We start from the raw sequence: 14,628 nt of genomic DNA on the forward strand, positions 1-14,628 counted from the left end.
TCTTGGGTATAGAGCATACACACACGCACGTATAGTTCTCTTCGTCAGTCATGACGCTTGGGAAGAACAAACGCATCAGCAAGGGCGGCAAGCGCGGCAAGAAGAAGGCGCAGGAGACGATGAGCCGCAAGGAGTGGTACGATGTGGTTGCCCCCAAGAACTTTGAGGTGCGCCAGTTTGGCAAGACCATCTGCAACAAGACCCAGGGCACAAAGATCGCGGCGGACTACCTGCGCGGGCGCGTGTACGAAAGCAACCTTGCGGATCTGAACAAGACGCAAGGCGACGATGACGCCTACCGCAAGGTGAAGTTTGTTGTACAGGAGGTGCAGGGCCGCAACCTGCTTACGCAGTTCCACAGCATGGAAATGACGTCTGACCGCGTGTACTTTTTGCTGCGCAAGTGGTGCACGACGATCGAGGCGGCAGTGGAGGCGAAGACTGCGGACGGTTACACCCTGCGCCTCTTCGTGATCGCCTTCACGAAGAAGCAGAGCAACCAGCTGTCGAAGAACTGCTATGCCAAGACGCGCCTGGTGAAGTGGGTGCGCCACCGCATCACGAACCTCATCCGCCAGCGCCTGTCGAAGGTGAACATCAACGAGGCGGTGACGCTGCTGACACGCAACATCCTGCGCGACCGCCTGGCAAAGCGCTGCAACCCCATCGTGCCGCTGCGCGATCTCCGCATCCGCAAGGTGAAGGTGGTCCGCACGCCCCGGTTCGACGCCCAGGCGCTTCTGAATGCACACGGCGAGATTCCCGCCTCGGCTGAGGGTGAGGCGCGCGTCGTCGAGGAAGCCCAAGAGGCTCCCGCCGCTGAGGCCACAGCCTAAGCCTTCCATGTGGAGGAAGGATGGACTGTCATGGAACATCTCTCCAATTTGTTTGAAGGTAGCGTCATTTTTCCTTTCTTTCTTTTTTTTTTTTTTTTGTCATTTCCACATCATACACGCAAAAAAAAAAAAAAAAAAAAAAGGGAAGATTGAGTGGCTTGTGCTCCATGATTTCTTGTAATTTGTTGTTTATTTTGTTTACTTCTGCAGAATTATTTATCCGACTGCTTTTGCTTCTTTTCTCCCATTCATCTGGTCTTGGGTATAGAGCATACACACACGCACGTATAGTTCTCTTCGTCAGTCATGACGCTTGGGAAGAACAAACGCATCAGCAAGGGCGGCAAGCGCGGCAAGAAGAAGGCGCAGGAGACGATGAGCCGCAAGGAGTGGTACGATGTGGTTGCCCCCAAGAACTTTGAGGTGCGCCAGTTTGGCAAGACCATCTGCAACAAGACCCAGGGCACAAAGATCGCGGCGGACTACCTGCGCGGGCGCGTGTACGAAAGCAACCTTGCGGATCTGAACAAGACGCAAGGCGACGATGACGCCTACCGCAAGGTGAAGTTTGTTGTACAGGAGGTGCAGGGCCGCAACCTGCTTACGCAGTTCCACAGCATGGAAATGACGTCTGACCGCGTGTACTTTTTGCTGCGCAAGTGGTGCACGACGATCGAGGCGGCAGTGGAGGCGAAGACTGCGGACGGTTACACCCTGCGCCTCTTCGTGATCGCCTTCACGAAGAAGCAGAGCAACCAGCTGTCGAAGAACTGCTATGCCAAGACGCGCCTGGTGAAGTGGGTGCGCCACCGCATCACGAACCTCATCCGCCAGCGCCTGTCGAAGGTGAACATCAACGAGGCGGTGACGCTGCTGACACGCAACATCCTGCGCGACCGCCTGGCAAAGCGCTGCAACCCCATCGTGCCGCTGCGCGATCTCCGCATCCGCAAGGTGAAGGTGGTCCGCACGCCCCGGTTCGACGCCCAGGCGCTTCTGAATGCACACGGCGAGATTCCCGCCTCGGCTGAGGGTGAGGCGCGCGTCGTCGAGGAAGCCCAAGAAGCTCCCGCCGCTGAGGCCACAGCCTAAGCCTTCCATGTGGAGGAAGGATGTGTGATGTGAAAGCTCTTTGTTCTTTTTTCTTTCTATTTTGAAACGGTGATTCCGCATATATATATATATATATATATATATATATATATATATATATATATATATATATATATATATATATATATATATTAAGTGTAAAGAGCGGGCCCTCTTTGTCGGATTTAGAGGAGGTTGTTGCGTGGCATCCTCTTTTCATTGAATTTATTTGCTTCTTTACATTTATTATGCTTACATGTGTTTTTATATTTACTTCTGCTTTTGTTTCCTAATTGTTTGCGCGTTTCTATGGGCGTCTTGGTGGGCAGAAAGGAGGTGAGGGCCAAAAAAAAAAAAAAAAAAAGAAGAAGAAAAGGAACGATGGTGTTGATTGGTGGATTCACGGAGTGGGCGCATCTGCGGCTGCGTGACCATCGTCCGGGGCCGATGAGTTACATTCCGGTTCGGAATGACGTTCCGGAGAGATCCATTCTGAAGAAATACCCCGCGCGACCAGCAGAGGCGGCCGTAGGCCCTGGGGAATACCAAATACCATCAACTGTTGGTCAGTGCCGCTCAACCGTGTTCGGCCCAGCGTCTGGTCCAGAATCGGCTGCAGATGCCAAAGCAGGGAGCGAAAAGAGCAGCAAAGAAAATCTAAGGAAAAAAAAAGGACGCAAGCTATCCCCACTTCCGAAGCAGTACAGCCTCGCATTGTCACCCGATACACCAGCGTACTCCATCTACGGTAAACTTCGAGATCAGCCTTTGGGTAGTGGTGTGGGCCCTGGCGAGTACGCCATCTCCTCTTCCTTTGAGCCAAGCGACAAAGGGCCGCACTTTGGTGAGCGGACGAAGCTCTTGACGACTCGTGATATAGTTCCAGGACCTGGGGCATATCAGTTGCCTCGTTTTGGTGATGACACGTCAAAAAAAAAGGAATACATTACTTCTGTCCGAAGGGTTCCTGAAAGAGAAAATGGGCCTGGACCCGGGAGCTACGACGATCCCACCACAATCGCTGCCCGCCTCGCACCAAAAAAATTACGTCTATATGAAGGTCCACTTTTTGGCGGTCGCCATTCCAAGTCGAATTACTCCTTGTCCACTGGTCCTGGACCAGCCGAATACGGTGATGTGAGCCGAATCATGCGAAAGAATATACGATGTACACCTAAGTTTCATCCACCGGTACAGACTGTGCCACCCCACAAGACCGTACGAGGTACAATGGAATTATCACAGGGTCCATATACTTATTACCTGCCATCGGATTTTGACCGGGACTACAACAAAGGCGTTTCACTTGGGGCGCGTGTATTTTATCAACCCAAGACTGCGGCAAGTGATGCGGTTGGCCCTGGATTGTATGATCTGGGGAAGCCACCGATGACATCCAATGGGTTTCGCTTTGCAGCCCAGCCGTACGATGCAATCGCTCTTGCGGAAATGGAAGAGAAGGCAGCGGCGGCCGCATCGAATGCCGCTTCGGGGCCTAGTATGTATTATCCGAATTTGGACGCTGTGCGGCCCTCGAGATACCGGGCTGTGGCTGGTTTTGGCCTTGGCGAACGCTTTTTAGTTCAAAACGCCGGTGGTCCACTTTGTTATGATGTCAAGCCACCCGAAGCGACTCGTGTTACTGTCTTTTACCGTGGCGACTACAGACGCAGTAAGAAATTGCATGGATTGGGAGACGGTGGTCCTTCGTATGTTGTTGAGAATGACACCATCGCCGATAACACACGGAAGGGAAACGGCTTTACGTTTGGTATTCGATACCCCGCACGGGCCACGCATCAGGTGTGCAAGCCATACGATGCAACAACGAACATCAACTGTGAATACCCAGATGAGACGACGTGGATGACGAAACTGAAGTAAATGGGGGAAATGAGGGATGTTTTTGGCGGACGTCTGACCGTTCTGGATGTTGAGAATAATTTCGAAGGGGGCGAAGGAAACAACAAGAAGAAACACACACACCAACGGAAAGAGGGATGGATGGATGAGTCGAGTCAATCTTTGAAAAGAAACAAGAGCACACTAACAAAAGGAATCAAAGAGGAAAGAAGAAAGGAAAATTGAGGCGAAAAGAGCATTTTAAAGTGGGACCAAAAGAAGGATGTTCCAACATATATATATATATATATATACTTTGAAATGTATTCTTTGCACACTTGAAAATTATCGCTACTGTTGAAGGCATATTTGAGAATGTGTTTTATCTTTTTGTGTGCATTATTCCTCTCTTGTTGTTGCTATTGTTCTCTCTATTGTCCTTTTGGTACCCATCTTAGTTTTCCTTTATGCGTGTGATTTATTGAAATGGACTGACGTAACATTTACATGTCTAGCAGGACATAAATTTCAATGTACATGTTTCATATATTTGTTATTTGATACTTTTTTGTTTTTTTTCTTTTTAACAGAAACATATATATATATATATATATATATATATATATATCCACACACAATGACAGACTGTCTCTCTTTCACCGTGTGTATATACATTTTGTTTTTGTTGTTGTTGTTGTTGTTGCTGTTGCTGTTTCTGTATCAAATTGCACAGATGATTCAAGGTAGATTGGATACAATTGAATACCGTGTTGCGCTATGTTTTCTGTAATGATTTTTTGATTTTTTTTTTTTTTTTTTGTGGAACATATGGAAGGAAGGAAAGGACGTTACTCCCATACAGAAACAAATACATAGATAAAAAGATACACGCATATATACATAGATAGAAAGGTCGGGTCGTTATTACACTCGAACCGTGTTGAACACATAATAACTGCCTACTACTGGACTTGCACACACACACACAAAAAAAAAAAAAAAAAAAAGAGGATTTTTGTTTGTGGATCATGACCATGGCAGTCGACAGTCATGACCCATCAGTTCGTTATCTTTTTTTCGAAGAGCAGCGGCAGCAGAAGCAGCAGAAGCAGCAGGTACCAGTTGACGGAACATCCTCGGGGAGCTTGCCGCTTCTGTATTCAGCGAGGCCAGCGTGCCATCCTGTGGACGATGTTCGGTCGGCTGCGGCGTTACGCCGCATCACGGAAGGTTTTCTAAATTTGGATCAGCAAATGAAAATGTGGCGTCGGCATTTACACCGGAAATTGGGCAATCTTGAAAGCCGCTTGAGTCGCTGTGAGTCTGTGCTGCTGCAGAAGAAGACGCCGGTGCCTCAGCCAGCCGTGGTGAAGGCCTCAACAACGACGTACAATGACATTTATGATGGCGTGGAAGACGAGTTCAAACGGCTCCATCTCACCGTGACGGCCCTCCGTGAGAAGGCGGCGGAGTGTTGTCGTGATGGGCAATCATTTTTTCCCCCCAAGAGACAGGGGAAAAAAGGAAAAGGGGAACCCGCAGGGAAACATGCCATGTGTGACGACGAAGACGTGTCCATCGAGGGAGGAGGGGTGTTTGATTCTCATTGTGAGCATGTCGGCGTCGCGAAAAGGATGTCACCCACCGCGGACACCACGGCAGTGGGAAGTGGGGAAAGTGTGGGACTCACACCTGACGGTGCAGAAATGCCTTCTGCTTGTTTGTTTCTCGGTGAGACCGTTGTTGATGGTGATTGGCAACACGTGGAGGGAATGCAGCCACGTGAGGCATCTTGTTGCTTATATAAATTACAAAATCAGAGTTCTTTTCAGCCTACGCCATCCTTTTCCACAATGACACCCGTCAGTGAACAGAAGTACTTCGCAATGGACAGTACATGCCGTCATGACTGGTCGCCATTTATTCATGAGCCGTGCAGGCCGGAAAAAAGAATTGTCCGTGGAGGGAAACCGGCGACAATGGATAAAACTCCAACGAATGTCCCCGATCTCCGCATGAGGTCGACAGCGACAACGACACAAGAAAAATGTTGTGAGATAAATGAATCTCCTCTTGTGCAGGCTTCTTCTCTGGAGAGAAGACTCATTTACTCCCCAGAGACACCAAAGCGGATGCAGGGACAAGTGTCACCTGTGCCTTCTGATGCTGCCAGAAGTGCATCTTCTTCTACAAAAAGAGGAATGGAAATACCCTTATCGAATGCCGATTCTGTGGAACATCTGCATAATTTGGCGGAACCCGCGTTATCCTCAAAGCCAGTGACGAATGGGCAAAAGCGGCCGGATGCGACACCGTCTTCGCAACATGGCGGTGCATTTGTTGATGCATTCGCTTCTGCTGTTGCTGGTGTACCCTCGTCTTCCCCTCTTTACGTATTACCGCAGCAAATTTATAGCAGCCGTGGTAACAGTTGTGACCGTAGCAGTGAATGGGACAATACCGAAGATGAAGAGAAGGCGAGTGAAAGTAGTAATGAGGAAGTTCTTTCCGCGGTCGCGCTGTCGATGCCTACGGTTGGCACTGTGTGGCAAAGGGTGGTCTCGTTGGCCCATGCTGAGCAGTACTACGACCAGCTGTCAAGATTGAATCATCCTCCCTTGTCCATGTTGTCCTCGGATACGCTGGAAATATCCGAATTGACAGTGCAGGAAACATAATGGGATTGCCAATGTCGACCGATATCTTTATTTTTGTTGTTGTTCTTGTTGAATTGTCATTATGACTAAATTTATTATTATTATTATTAAAAAAGGTTAATACAAGTCTTTTATTGGGGTTGTTTGATCCCACTGTTTATCGCTTGCCCAATCTCTCCATTTCCAGTGTCCTGTGGAGGGGGTTATATTTTTGGTCATAATAAAGCAGTTATATAGATTCTGGTGACGTTTGCTACGGGGGTTTTAGGGGCTATAAATGCGTGTACGCATGCATGTTTTTTTTTTTTTTATCCCTATCGGTAACGGCCATCATATAGATCATATGTGTCATTTTTTTTTTTTTTTATCGACGTGTCGGGGTGGGTGGGTGGGTGAGTCATTGATAGAGGGAGAGGAGGGGAAGTAAATGAAGGGGGAGACTGGAGTCAAGGAAGATACATCCATCATGGCTTGTTTTTTTTTTGTTTCTTTACATTTCCATCTGCTTTTTCTTTTCTTTTCTTTTTTGCCTATTTTTCTCTGTCTCTCCATATAAATGTATACATGTACATCGCACCGAGGGGAGATGAGGAGGGGAGGCTGGGGGGAGGTGACAAAAAGTAAGGATGAGTTTTATGAATGAACCTTTTGGAATGAAAGTGGGCTCTGCGGATGTCGGTATCCTACTGTGTTGCATGGTGTCTGTCTTTTGTAGGGTGAAGGTGTTTACGCAGACCCAGAGGGATGGTAACATCGCGTCTGGTTTTTTCTCGACAGATGCGGAGCGTTTCGTACAAACTTCTTACGCCTTTTTACAAACCCCCCCTACTGCACATCCTGCTGCTTCACCTGTTAATGTGATGGCAACATCATCGACAGTCATGGGGGGCACATCTCAGTTGCAAAATAATTTGGGCACGGATGGATACAACGGCAGGCCTTCTGTTCCTTTTGGTAACGAAATATTTGAATCCTCTTGTGGAGATGATACTGTGGGGACAGCCGTGGAAGTCACCGATGTGTCTGACGCCGATGACGACTATGACGAAGATCCTATAGTGAGCTTATTTTCACTGCCATTAACCCAACGTGTTATGGTGGGCGTGGGTTGGCTCTCAGTTATATCCAATTGTCTTACCGATTTATTGCGTCCCTCACAGGTTTTGTATGCATTTTTCTTCTGTATTTGTGACATGGTGCTGCACGTTATGGAAGGCCGTTTGAATCGAAGAGGAAGGGGCGGTAGTTCTGTGTCATCTAATTTACGTCTTTCGGGAGTGGCTACTGCCACGCAAAAGGGGGGCACAGCTGCAGTAGCCAATTTACGAGTTGGTGAGAAGGGTTGTTTACCTGCCACACTGTCGGACCGATGCGCCGAGGTAAGACCGGGGACTTTTCCAAAAACAAATCCACCCTTCAATACCGAACAGAAGGCATATGCTTACATGGAGAGTGAGTATGCCCCGAGTCATGATTTGAGAATTAAGAAGGCTGATTGGAAAAGGGAATCCGGCGGTGGACGGGGGAAGCTACGAGGCATTTTCAAGTATTGGCATTGCGTTATTAGTCGACGTGCTCTCTTTATAGTTGTTCTCAATACAGCCATGTTGTTTTTCTTAGTTATTTTTCATATTCACAATTTATTTTTCTGGGTGGGGACAATAAGTGGGTACCTGGCGTGTTGTGGAACGTTGTATGTTCTGGGTTGTGATGTGGGGGTTTTGTTGCAACTGCTTGGATGGTTATGTGCCCGACGCCCTTCACGGCTGTCCTCGCCACTGTCATTATATTCACCCCTCCACGTGGTGGCTACATTGCGTGCATTTGATTTATGTAGTGCTTCTTTGCCCCCTGTCGGGGTGGTGTTAAGCCAATGGTTAAGTGCACTTTATGTTACGCAACTGGTATTCTCTTTTGGCTGCTCCGCCTTGTATTTTTTCATGCTACTCGAGGAAGGAGAGGCACTGTACAGTACACATATGGAATTTATGCGTTGGTACGTGGGAACAGTAGGACTGGGATTGTTGGATATTGCGCGAATTCTTCTTTTTGGCTCCATTTTGTGGCTTAGCGGCGACCCGAAGAAAAAATTTCCGTCATTTTTGACATGATGTTGGGGGTGTAACATCTCTTTGACCACCAAAAGTGTTTGGACGCATCGTGCGTTATATTCAGTAGACATGAGGAAAGATGAGAAGAAGGTGGAGAGTAAATAAAACGCGTTTTTTTTTTTTTTTTTTTTTTTTTTTTGCTGTTGTTGTTGTTGTTGTTGTTTTGTTTTAGAGAGAAGGAGGGAAAGAAAGAAAAAAAAAAAAAGAGGTGAATTACAGTGAGATTTTTTTTTGTATTGTTTGATTTGCTTTATGTTATTTAAACATGCGCGAATGGAATTCCTTGTGGGGGGTACAACGCAGAAAGAATGAAAGAAAGAGAGATCGAGGGAAAAATAAATAAATAAATCAATGCGCATATCTTATGGAAAGTAACCCCAATATATATTTATTTATATTTATTTATATTTTTGATGTGTGACGAGAAATGAGTTGCTCGATTCCTTTTTTTTTTTTTTTTTTTTCTTCTTCTTCTCTTCGTTTAAAGCCAATTCCCCTTTCCCCTTTCCCCTCCTTCTTTTCTTTATGTTTGTATCTGTTGTGGTGTACAGTTTTATATAAATGTGAATTTTGTTCTCCGGTTTGTCTGTTGCGATGGGGGTATCGTGCCACGTTTTTTGTTTTTGTTTTTGTTTTTGTTTTTGTTTTTTTGTTGTTTCTTTTTGCGTGCCTTTTGATGGTTCATTAATAAAAGGGCCGGTGTGCACCACATCCCCGTGTCTTCCCTTTCTCTTCATGTGTATTTGCATGAATGTATGTTCTTTTGTTTCTTTTTTGAGCTTAAAATACGATGACATCTGCCGTCACGCTCTTCTACCAAACACAAACACACTTATAAACTCCACCCTTTTATTTATTTATTATTATTTTCTTTTTCTCTCTTTCTTTTTCTCTCTTTCTCTCTCTTTCTTTCTGTAGGTGTCGCGGAGGCCCTCGCAAAAAGAGGTGCGGGTCGTACGCCGACGTTTGAGAGGTGTGGGGGCGAGGAGGCGGGAGGAGGCGAGAGAAGATTTTACAGAAGCCAAAAAAAAAAAACAAAAAAATTAGAAAAGTGAGGAAAAGAAGAATTAAAACAGAAAACAAACAAAGCAGAAGGAGAAGAAAAATAAACACAAAAATTTATATAAAAAAGAAAAAAAGAAGAGAAACTCGTGTGGGAACGAGGCGAGAAGGACAAGAGAGAGAGAAAGAAGAGAGAGAAAAAAAAAAAAAAGGAGGGCGGGACAGGAAGGGGATATTATAAAGGGAGGACAGTGTTTGGGTGCGTGCGTGCGTGTGTGTGTGTGTGTGTGTGTGTGGAAGGAGGGGCAGGGCGGGGTGGGTGGGTGGGGGCTGGTGTCCCCTTCTACCAATCAGGAAGTCTCCTGCTTGTGAGTCTCGCTCTTCAGCGCAGGAAGTGCGTGGGTCTTGGGAGCCTCTGTTGGTGAGTTCCCGTCTGCCGATCCTTCATCTCACCATTCACTCACTCACACAGAAACAAACAAACAAAACAATAAAAACACATATATATATATATATATATAAACCGGCGACAGCGGTAAGGATGCCGTTAACTAACCATTTTACCGGTTCGTCGCTGCTGGAAGATGAGGCGGTGGTGCTGAAGGACTACGTCGTTGGCCAGCGTCTTGGCGAAGGCAGCTACGGTTCCGTCTACCTCGCGACATATATCCCGTCTGGCGTGCGCTTCGCACTGAAGATCCTGCAGAATGACTGCTTCATTGGCCGTGAGTCGAAGATTATACAGGAAGCAACTGTCATGCAATCTCTCGAGCATCCACATGTGGTGAAGATGTACAAATTCCTGCAGAGCACCTCGTCCTTTTACTTTGTATTGGAGTTGGCGGAGAAGGGCGAGTTGTTTGACCTTGTCATCTCCGAAAATTACTTTTTGGAGGTGAATGCCCGACGGTATTTTCAGCAACTTATCTCTGCCATTGATTATTGCCACAGTAAAGGTGTGGCTCATGGGGACCTGAAGGCAGAGAACCTTCTGCTCGGGGAGAATAACAATTTGCTTGTATGTGACTTTGGATTTTCCAGCAGACCGCAACTTGTGGGGTTTGATGACGATGATAAAAGTGATAATTCGGAGATACTGCAACCCATTGGAACGCTGCACTACACCTCCCCTGAGATGGCCCTACGGCAAAAGACTCCTGCCTCACGAGATCCCTTTCTGCAGGATTTATGGAGTGCGGGGATCATTCTGTTTTTTATGCTCACTGGCCGTTTGCCGTTTGACGGCCGTGACGATGAGGAGACATTGCATCTTATTCAAACTGGGGAATTTAGCTTTGAGGAGGAGGAGCAAAAGCGTCTCTCGGAGAGTGCCAAGTCCATTTTGGTACGGATGCTGGCACTCGAGCCAACCGATCGCCCGACGCTGCAGCAAATCATTGAGGATGAGTGGTTTGGGGAAAATTTGGATGCTGCCCTTTTTCCTCACCGCCATTCCCTGAAGCGGTCGTCGGTCTTCCTTGACTTCTCCACTCAACATCACGTGACCCCGGAGGAGGAGGCCGTATTGGAGGTCGCTTTTCGCAAAATAGACATTGATGGTTACGGAAGGATCACGAGGGATGAAGTTCGGGATATGCTTGCGACGTTGCGTGGAGAGAGGGTAGGGGCGGAGGACGTCTCGGAGCTTATCCAACTTTTCACCGGCAATGCGGGTAGTGCATTCATCACATACAAGCAGTTTCGTGACACGTGGGTGAAAAAGGATCTTGCCCACCGCCCCTTCCGGCGTCGGAATGATTTTCAGTTGTCAAAAATTATAGGCACACAGATGGATATGGTGGAACGGGAGGTGGTACGACAGCTGCGGCTGGCATTCGACAGCGTGGATGACCTTCACACCGGCGCCATCAGTGTGGATCAGTGGAAGCGACTTTTTAAACGCTGTGAGATTAAAGTGACGGAGGAGGAGATATATAGTCTTATGCGCTTCTTTGATGAACGGGATCCGTCTTCTGGAAATGAGATTACATTTGATAAATTTCTCATGGGTGTTGTTAAGCGGGAAATGCTTGTACGACACCCGATGGGACCAAAACTTGCGGCCGCCACAAATTTGGCAGCATTGCTGCAATCGCGTAAAGTTTCCGAATGCGTGAATCATGGATTTTTTGTTGTTGGATTACAAAACGCCGTTGTAGAAAAGTTAAAAAACTGTCGAGAACGCCTTATGTTCATGTACAATGATGACATTGCGTCTGATACGGAGAATGTATACTCCTTTCGATATCTTGGCTCCGCCGCGTTGCTCGCCGGTACCACAATGGAGAGTGCAGGGCCAATGTTGGCATCTTCCTCCGGCCCGCCGTCCGCGGCGCTGGGATTATGTACTTCGGGGGACTTTGCTCTGAGCTCTTCCTTGGGCCGTGGCTTTGGTCAATCCTCGGTGTCGGAGTCGTTGCTTAACAATCATAGCATCAGTCTCAACAATGGGACGTTGAAGGGTAATGAGTTGTTAAAACATACCATGAGTTCCTCCACACAGGCGGCGGTTTCACAGACGCATCGAGCTCTTGCGTTTGGTGGCACAGGTGCTGTAAATCAGGTGAATGGTGTTTGCGATGTAGATGTTATATTGGCACCAGCGAGTTTGGGTTACACACTTGTGCGCTTTCGTCGTATTTACGGCAAAACACGTGATTTTCATGAGGCGGTGGCATTTATTTCTAGCTTACTGGAGGTGGAAAGACAGCAGGCAATGGAAGATACACTACCGCGCGGAGAAAGCGAACTGCTATGAGAGTGTTCATGCAAATATATAAACAAATAAATATATATATATATTTATCAATAAAGAGAATTGCACATACACACACATGCACACATACATACATACATACATACATATATATATATTAGGTTGTATACACAGACAGAAAAAGGGAAGAACAAAATAAAAAGAGCCAAGGGAGAAAAATTAAGAGTTTGTGGGGGTGGGAGGAGGGGGGAAAGAAGTAAAAGAGCCCGCCACCTGCCACCTGCCACCCTCCGCCTTCCCAAAAGAAGCAAACAAACAAACAAACAAGAAGGATCATGCATTAATAATTTACTTTCATCAAAGAGAATGAGAAAAAGGAAAGAAAAAGAACTTATACATGTATATATAATAATAAATTGTTAGTGATGTGTATACATTTCAAAAAGTAAAAAAAAAAAAATCCCCTTCTTTTCATGACGCCTGTTCTCAGAGTAAATGAAAGGGTGTTTTTTGTTTTTTTTTATATTATGGAAGTGTGTGGGTTGAAAATGAAGGAAAAAATGATGGTTTTAGTTAAATGTTTATGATTCCATGCATGCATTGAAATAAAGAGAGAAAAAATAAATAAAAAAAAAAGGAAAGGAAATATAAAATTAATAAATAATAAATAAAGTAGTAGGCAGGAGAGGACGACGATAATTAATGAAAAGCCAAGAAAATATATATATACATAAGAACAGTAAAGGAGAGGATACATGTCTTTTGCTTATGTTTTTGTTGTTGTTGTTGTTTTCCTTTTTGTTATGCGTATTTCATTGTTTTATTTATCTGCTCCCTACCACTTATCAAATGGAATACATCATAAACAGAGGCTGAGTGGCATGAGAGAAGACAAATGAATAGTGAAATAAAAAGAGAGAGAGAGAGAGAGAGAGAGAGGAAGTCATAGTAACCTGCATCTATGAATGAAATGAGCGATGTTGGGTTAATTTATGCCAATAGTTTTTTTCTTTTTTTTTTCTTTTTTTTCTTTTTCCTTTTTATGGCACGTTATTGTTCCTTTCCGTGCCTTCACACATTGTATGAAATAAAAAGGAGGGAGGTGTAGTGTGGCGGGTGGACGTGTATACATGCATATATATAGTGTATGTACGTGTATATATCTGTTGTGTGCGTGTGTGCGTGTGTGTGTGTGTGTGTATTTGTGTGTGGATTATACCAGCGTCATATTTCTATTTTTCCGGAAATTGACACGAAGTATTACCATTCTTTTTGTTTGTTTGTTTGTTTGTTTGTTTGTTTTTCCTGCAATTAACAACCAACCAAATAATCAACAAGAAAGAAACAAAGAAAGAACAAAAGGGAGGGGGGACCGGGGTGGCTCGGGGCCGAGGGGGGTTTAGGCGGAGATGAGGGGAGGAGAGAAATGACAGAGAGAGAGAGAGAGAGAGAGTGAAAGGAGATAGCGGGGCAATGCCTCTCTTTCTCTCTCTATTTATTTATCTATCTGTGTGTGTGTGTGTGTGTGTTGTTCAATTACTCCAGTTCTCCTTGTCTCTAACTTTTTTTTTTTTTTTTTTTTTTGGTTTCGTTTTCTCTTCTTTATTTATACGCTTCCGTGCATGTGTGCACTTTCCCACATACATAACTACCTGCAATACATACCCCTACTGTCACTGTTATTACTGTTTATGTCTTGCATCTTATATCTTTTTTTCTTTTTTTTCTTCTTCTTCTTATTCCTTATTATTATTATTATTATTATTATTATTATTATTTACGCACATACAAACACACACGTACATATTTGATGGACTCTCCTGTTTGTTTGTTTGTTTGTTTGTTTGTTTATATGCATGTATGTGCCTAGTGTTTACTCCTTGACTGGGGTTTATTAGGGGAATTGTAGTAAAACTTTTATTTTATTATTAATTATTATTATTTATTATTATTTATTATTATTCATGCATCTATCAATCTGTTTATATGTATAAATGTACGCAGAGACAATGTGTGATTGTGTGTATGTGCCTTTGTCTCTCTGTCTCTCTGTCTCTCTGTCTGTCTATCTATCTGTATGTACGAAATCGATTTCCTCCCCATTTACGCACACAAACACACACACATACAGACACACAATCCGATAAATAATAATAATAATAATAAAATGTCCCCCTTTCCTGTTCTTTTTTTTTTTTTTTTTTTTCATGTATGTGTATGTGTGTGGTGTGTTTTGTGCTACTGTTGGTGCTGTTGATGTTTTGTGAATCCTTCTCAATCTCTTTCTTTCTTTCCTTCCTTTTTTTTTTTTGTGTGTGTGTCTGTTTCTCTCTCCCTCTCTCCCTCTCTCCCTCTCTCTCTGTGTGTGTGTG

At 45.1% G+C, this 14,628-nt stretch overlaps 6 protein-coding genes across 6 annotated transcripts, besides 45 other annotated features; all 6 read left to right on the forward strand.

Annotated features, from left to right (window-relative positions):
* Positions 1–14,628: part of a sequence feature (heterozygous, Esmeraldo-like haplotype) that runs on past the window's edge.
* Positions 51–836, forward strand: Tc00.1047053511001.9 (40S ribosomal protein S3a, putative; the record flags this gene model as incomplete). The annotated part of the gene is made up of 1 exon (XM_814552.1): positions 51–836. The coding sequence occupies one exon, from the start codon at positions 51–53 to the stop codon at positions 834–836; it is 786 nt and encodes a 261-aa protein (XP_819645.1).
* Positions 904–934: a microsatellite.
* Positions 957–978: a microsatellite.
* On the forward strand, positions 1,143–1,928 carry Tc00.1047053511001.18 (40S ribosomal protein S3a, putative; the record flags this gene model as incomplete). Its single annotated transcript, XM_814551.1, has 1 exon — positions 1,143–1,928. The coding sequence occupies one exon, from the start codon at positions 1,143–1,145 to the stop codon at positions 1,926–1,928; it is 786 nt and encodes a 261-aa protein (XP_819644.1).
* Positions 2,008–2,081: a microsatellite.
* Positions 2,274–2,303: a microsatellite.
* On the forward strand, positions 2,310–3,812 carry Tc00.1047053511001.30 (hypothetical protein, conserved; the record flags this gene model as incomplete). Its single annotated transcript, XM_814529.1, has 1 exon — positions 2,310–3,812. One exon carries the CDS (start codon positions 2,310–2,312, stop codon positions 3,810–3,812), a length of 1,503 nt encoding a protein of 500 aa, XP_819622.1.
* Positions 4,064–4,084: a microsatellite.
* Positions 4,365–4,398: a microsatellite.
* Positions 4,447–4,484: a microsatellite.
* Positions 4,758–4,777: a microsatellite.
* Tc00.1047053511001.40 (uncharacterized protein) lies at positions 4,799–6,448 on the forward strand (the record flags this gene model as incomplete). Its single annotated transcript, XM_814530.1, has 1 exon — positions 4,799–6,448. The coding sequence occupies one exon, from the start codon at positions 4,799–4,801 to the stop codon at positions 6,446–6,448; it is 1,650 nt and encodes a 549-aa protein (XP_819623.1).
* Positions 4,854–4,885: a microsatellite.
* Positions 6,471–6,537: a microsatellite.
* Positions 6,899–6,969: a sequence feature (T-rich).
* On the forward strand, positions 7,054–8,538 carry Tc00.1047053511001.50 (hypothetical protein, conserved; the record flags this gene model as incomplete). The annotated part of the gene is made up of 1 exon (XM_814531.1): positions 7,054–8,538. The coding sequence occupies one exon, from the start codon at positions 7,054–7,056 to the stop codon at positions 8,536–8,538; it is 1,485 nt and encodes a 494-aa protein (XP_819624.1).
* Positions 8,650–8,677: a microsatellite.
* Positions 8,676–8,706: a microsatellite.
* Positions 8,709–8,746: a repeat region.
* Positions 8,918–8,950: a sequence feature (AT_rich).
* Positions 8,983–9,016: a microsatellite.
* Positions 9,153–9,196: a microsatellite.
* Positions 9,386–9,407: a sequence feature (AT_rich).
* Positions 9,408–9,452: a sequence feature (CT-rich).
* Positions 9,562–9,771: a sequence feature (A-rich).
* Positions 9,792–9,836: a microsatellite.
* Positions 10,041–10,061: a microsatellite.
* On the forward strand, positions 10,082–12,298 carry Tc00.1047053511001.60 (protein kinase, putative; the record flags this gene model as incomplete). Its single annotated transcript, XM_814532.1, has 1 exon — positions 10,082–12,298. One exon carries the CDS (start codon positions 10,082–10,084, stop codon positions 12,296–12,298), a length of 2,217 nt encoding a protein of 738 aa, XP_819625.1.
* Positions 12,311–12,346: a sequence feature (AT_rich).
* Positions 12,369–12,413: a microsatellite.
* Positions 12,558–12,583: a microsatellite.
* Positions 12,860–12,928: a sequence feature (A-rich).
* Positions 13,017–13,059: a microsatellite.
* Positions 13,170–13,195: a microsatellite.
* Positions 13,259–13,298: a microsatellite.
* Positions 13,400–13,467: a microsatellite.
* Positions 13,528–13,558: a microsatellite.
* Positions 13,676–13,709: a microsatellite.
* Positions 13,765–13,785: a microsatellite.
* Positions 13,819–13,840: a microsatellite.
* Positions 13,958–13,998: a sequence feature (CT-rich).
* Positions 14,000–14,034: a microsatellite.
* Positions 14,078–14,106: a microsatellite.
* Positions 14,174–14,219: a microsatellite.
* Positions 14,291–14,337: a microsatellite.
* Positions 14,362–14,394: a microsatellite.
* Positions 14,403–14,422: a microsatellite.
* Positions 14,440–14,462: a microsatellite.
* Positions 14,525–14,567: a sequence feature (CT-rich).
* Positions 14,583–14,617: a microsatellite.

This window comes from Trypanosoma cruzi, genomic scaffold (genome assembly GCF_000209065.1).
Source record: "Trypanosoma cruzi strain CL Brener 1047053517019 genomic scaffold, whole genome shotgun sequence".
In the NCBI taxonomy this organism is placed as follows: domain Eukaryota; phylum Euglenozoa; class Kinetoplastea; order Trypanosomatida; family Trypanosomatidae; genus Trypanosoma; species Trypanosoma cruzi.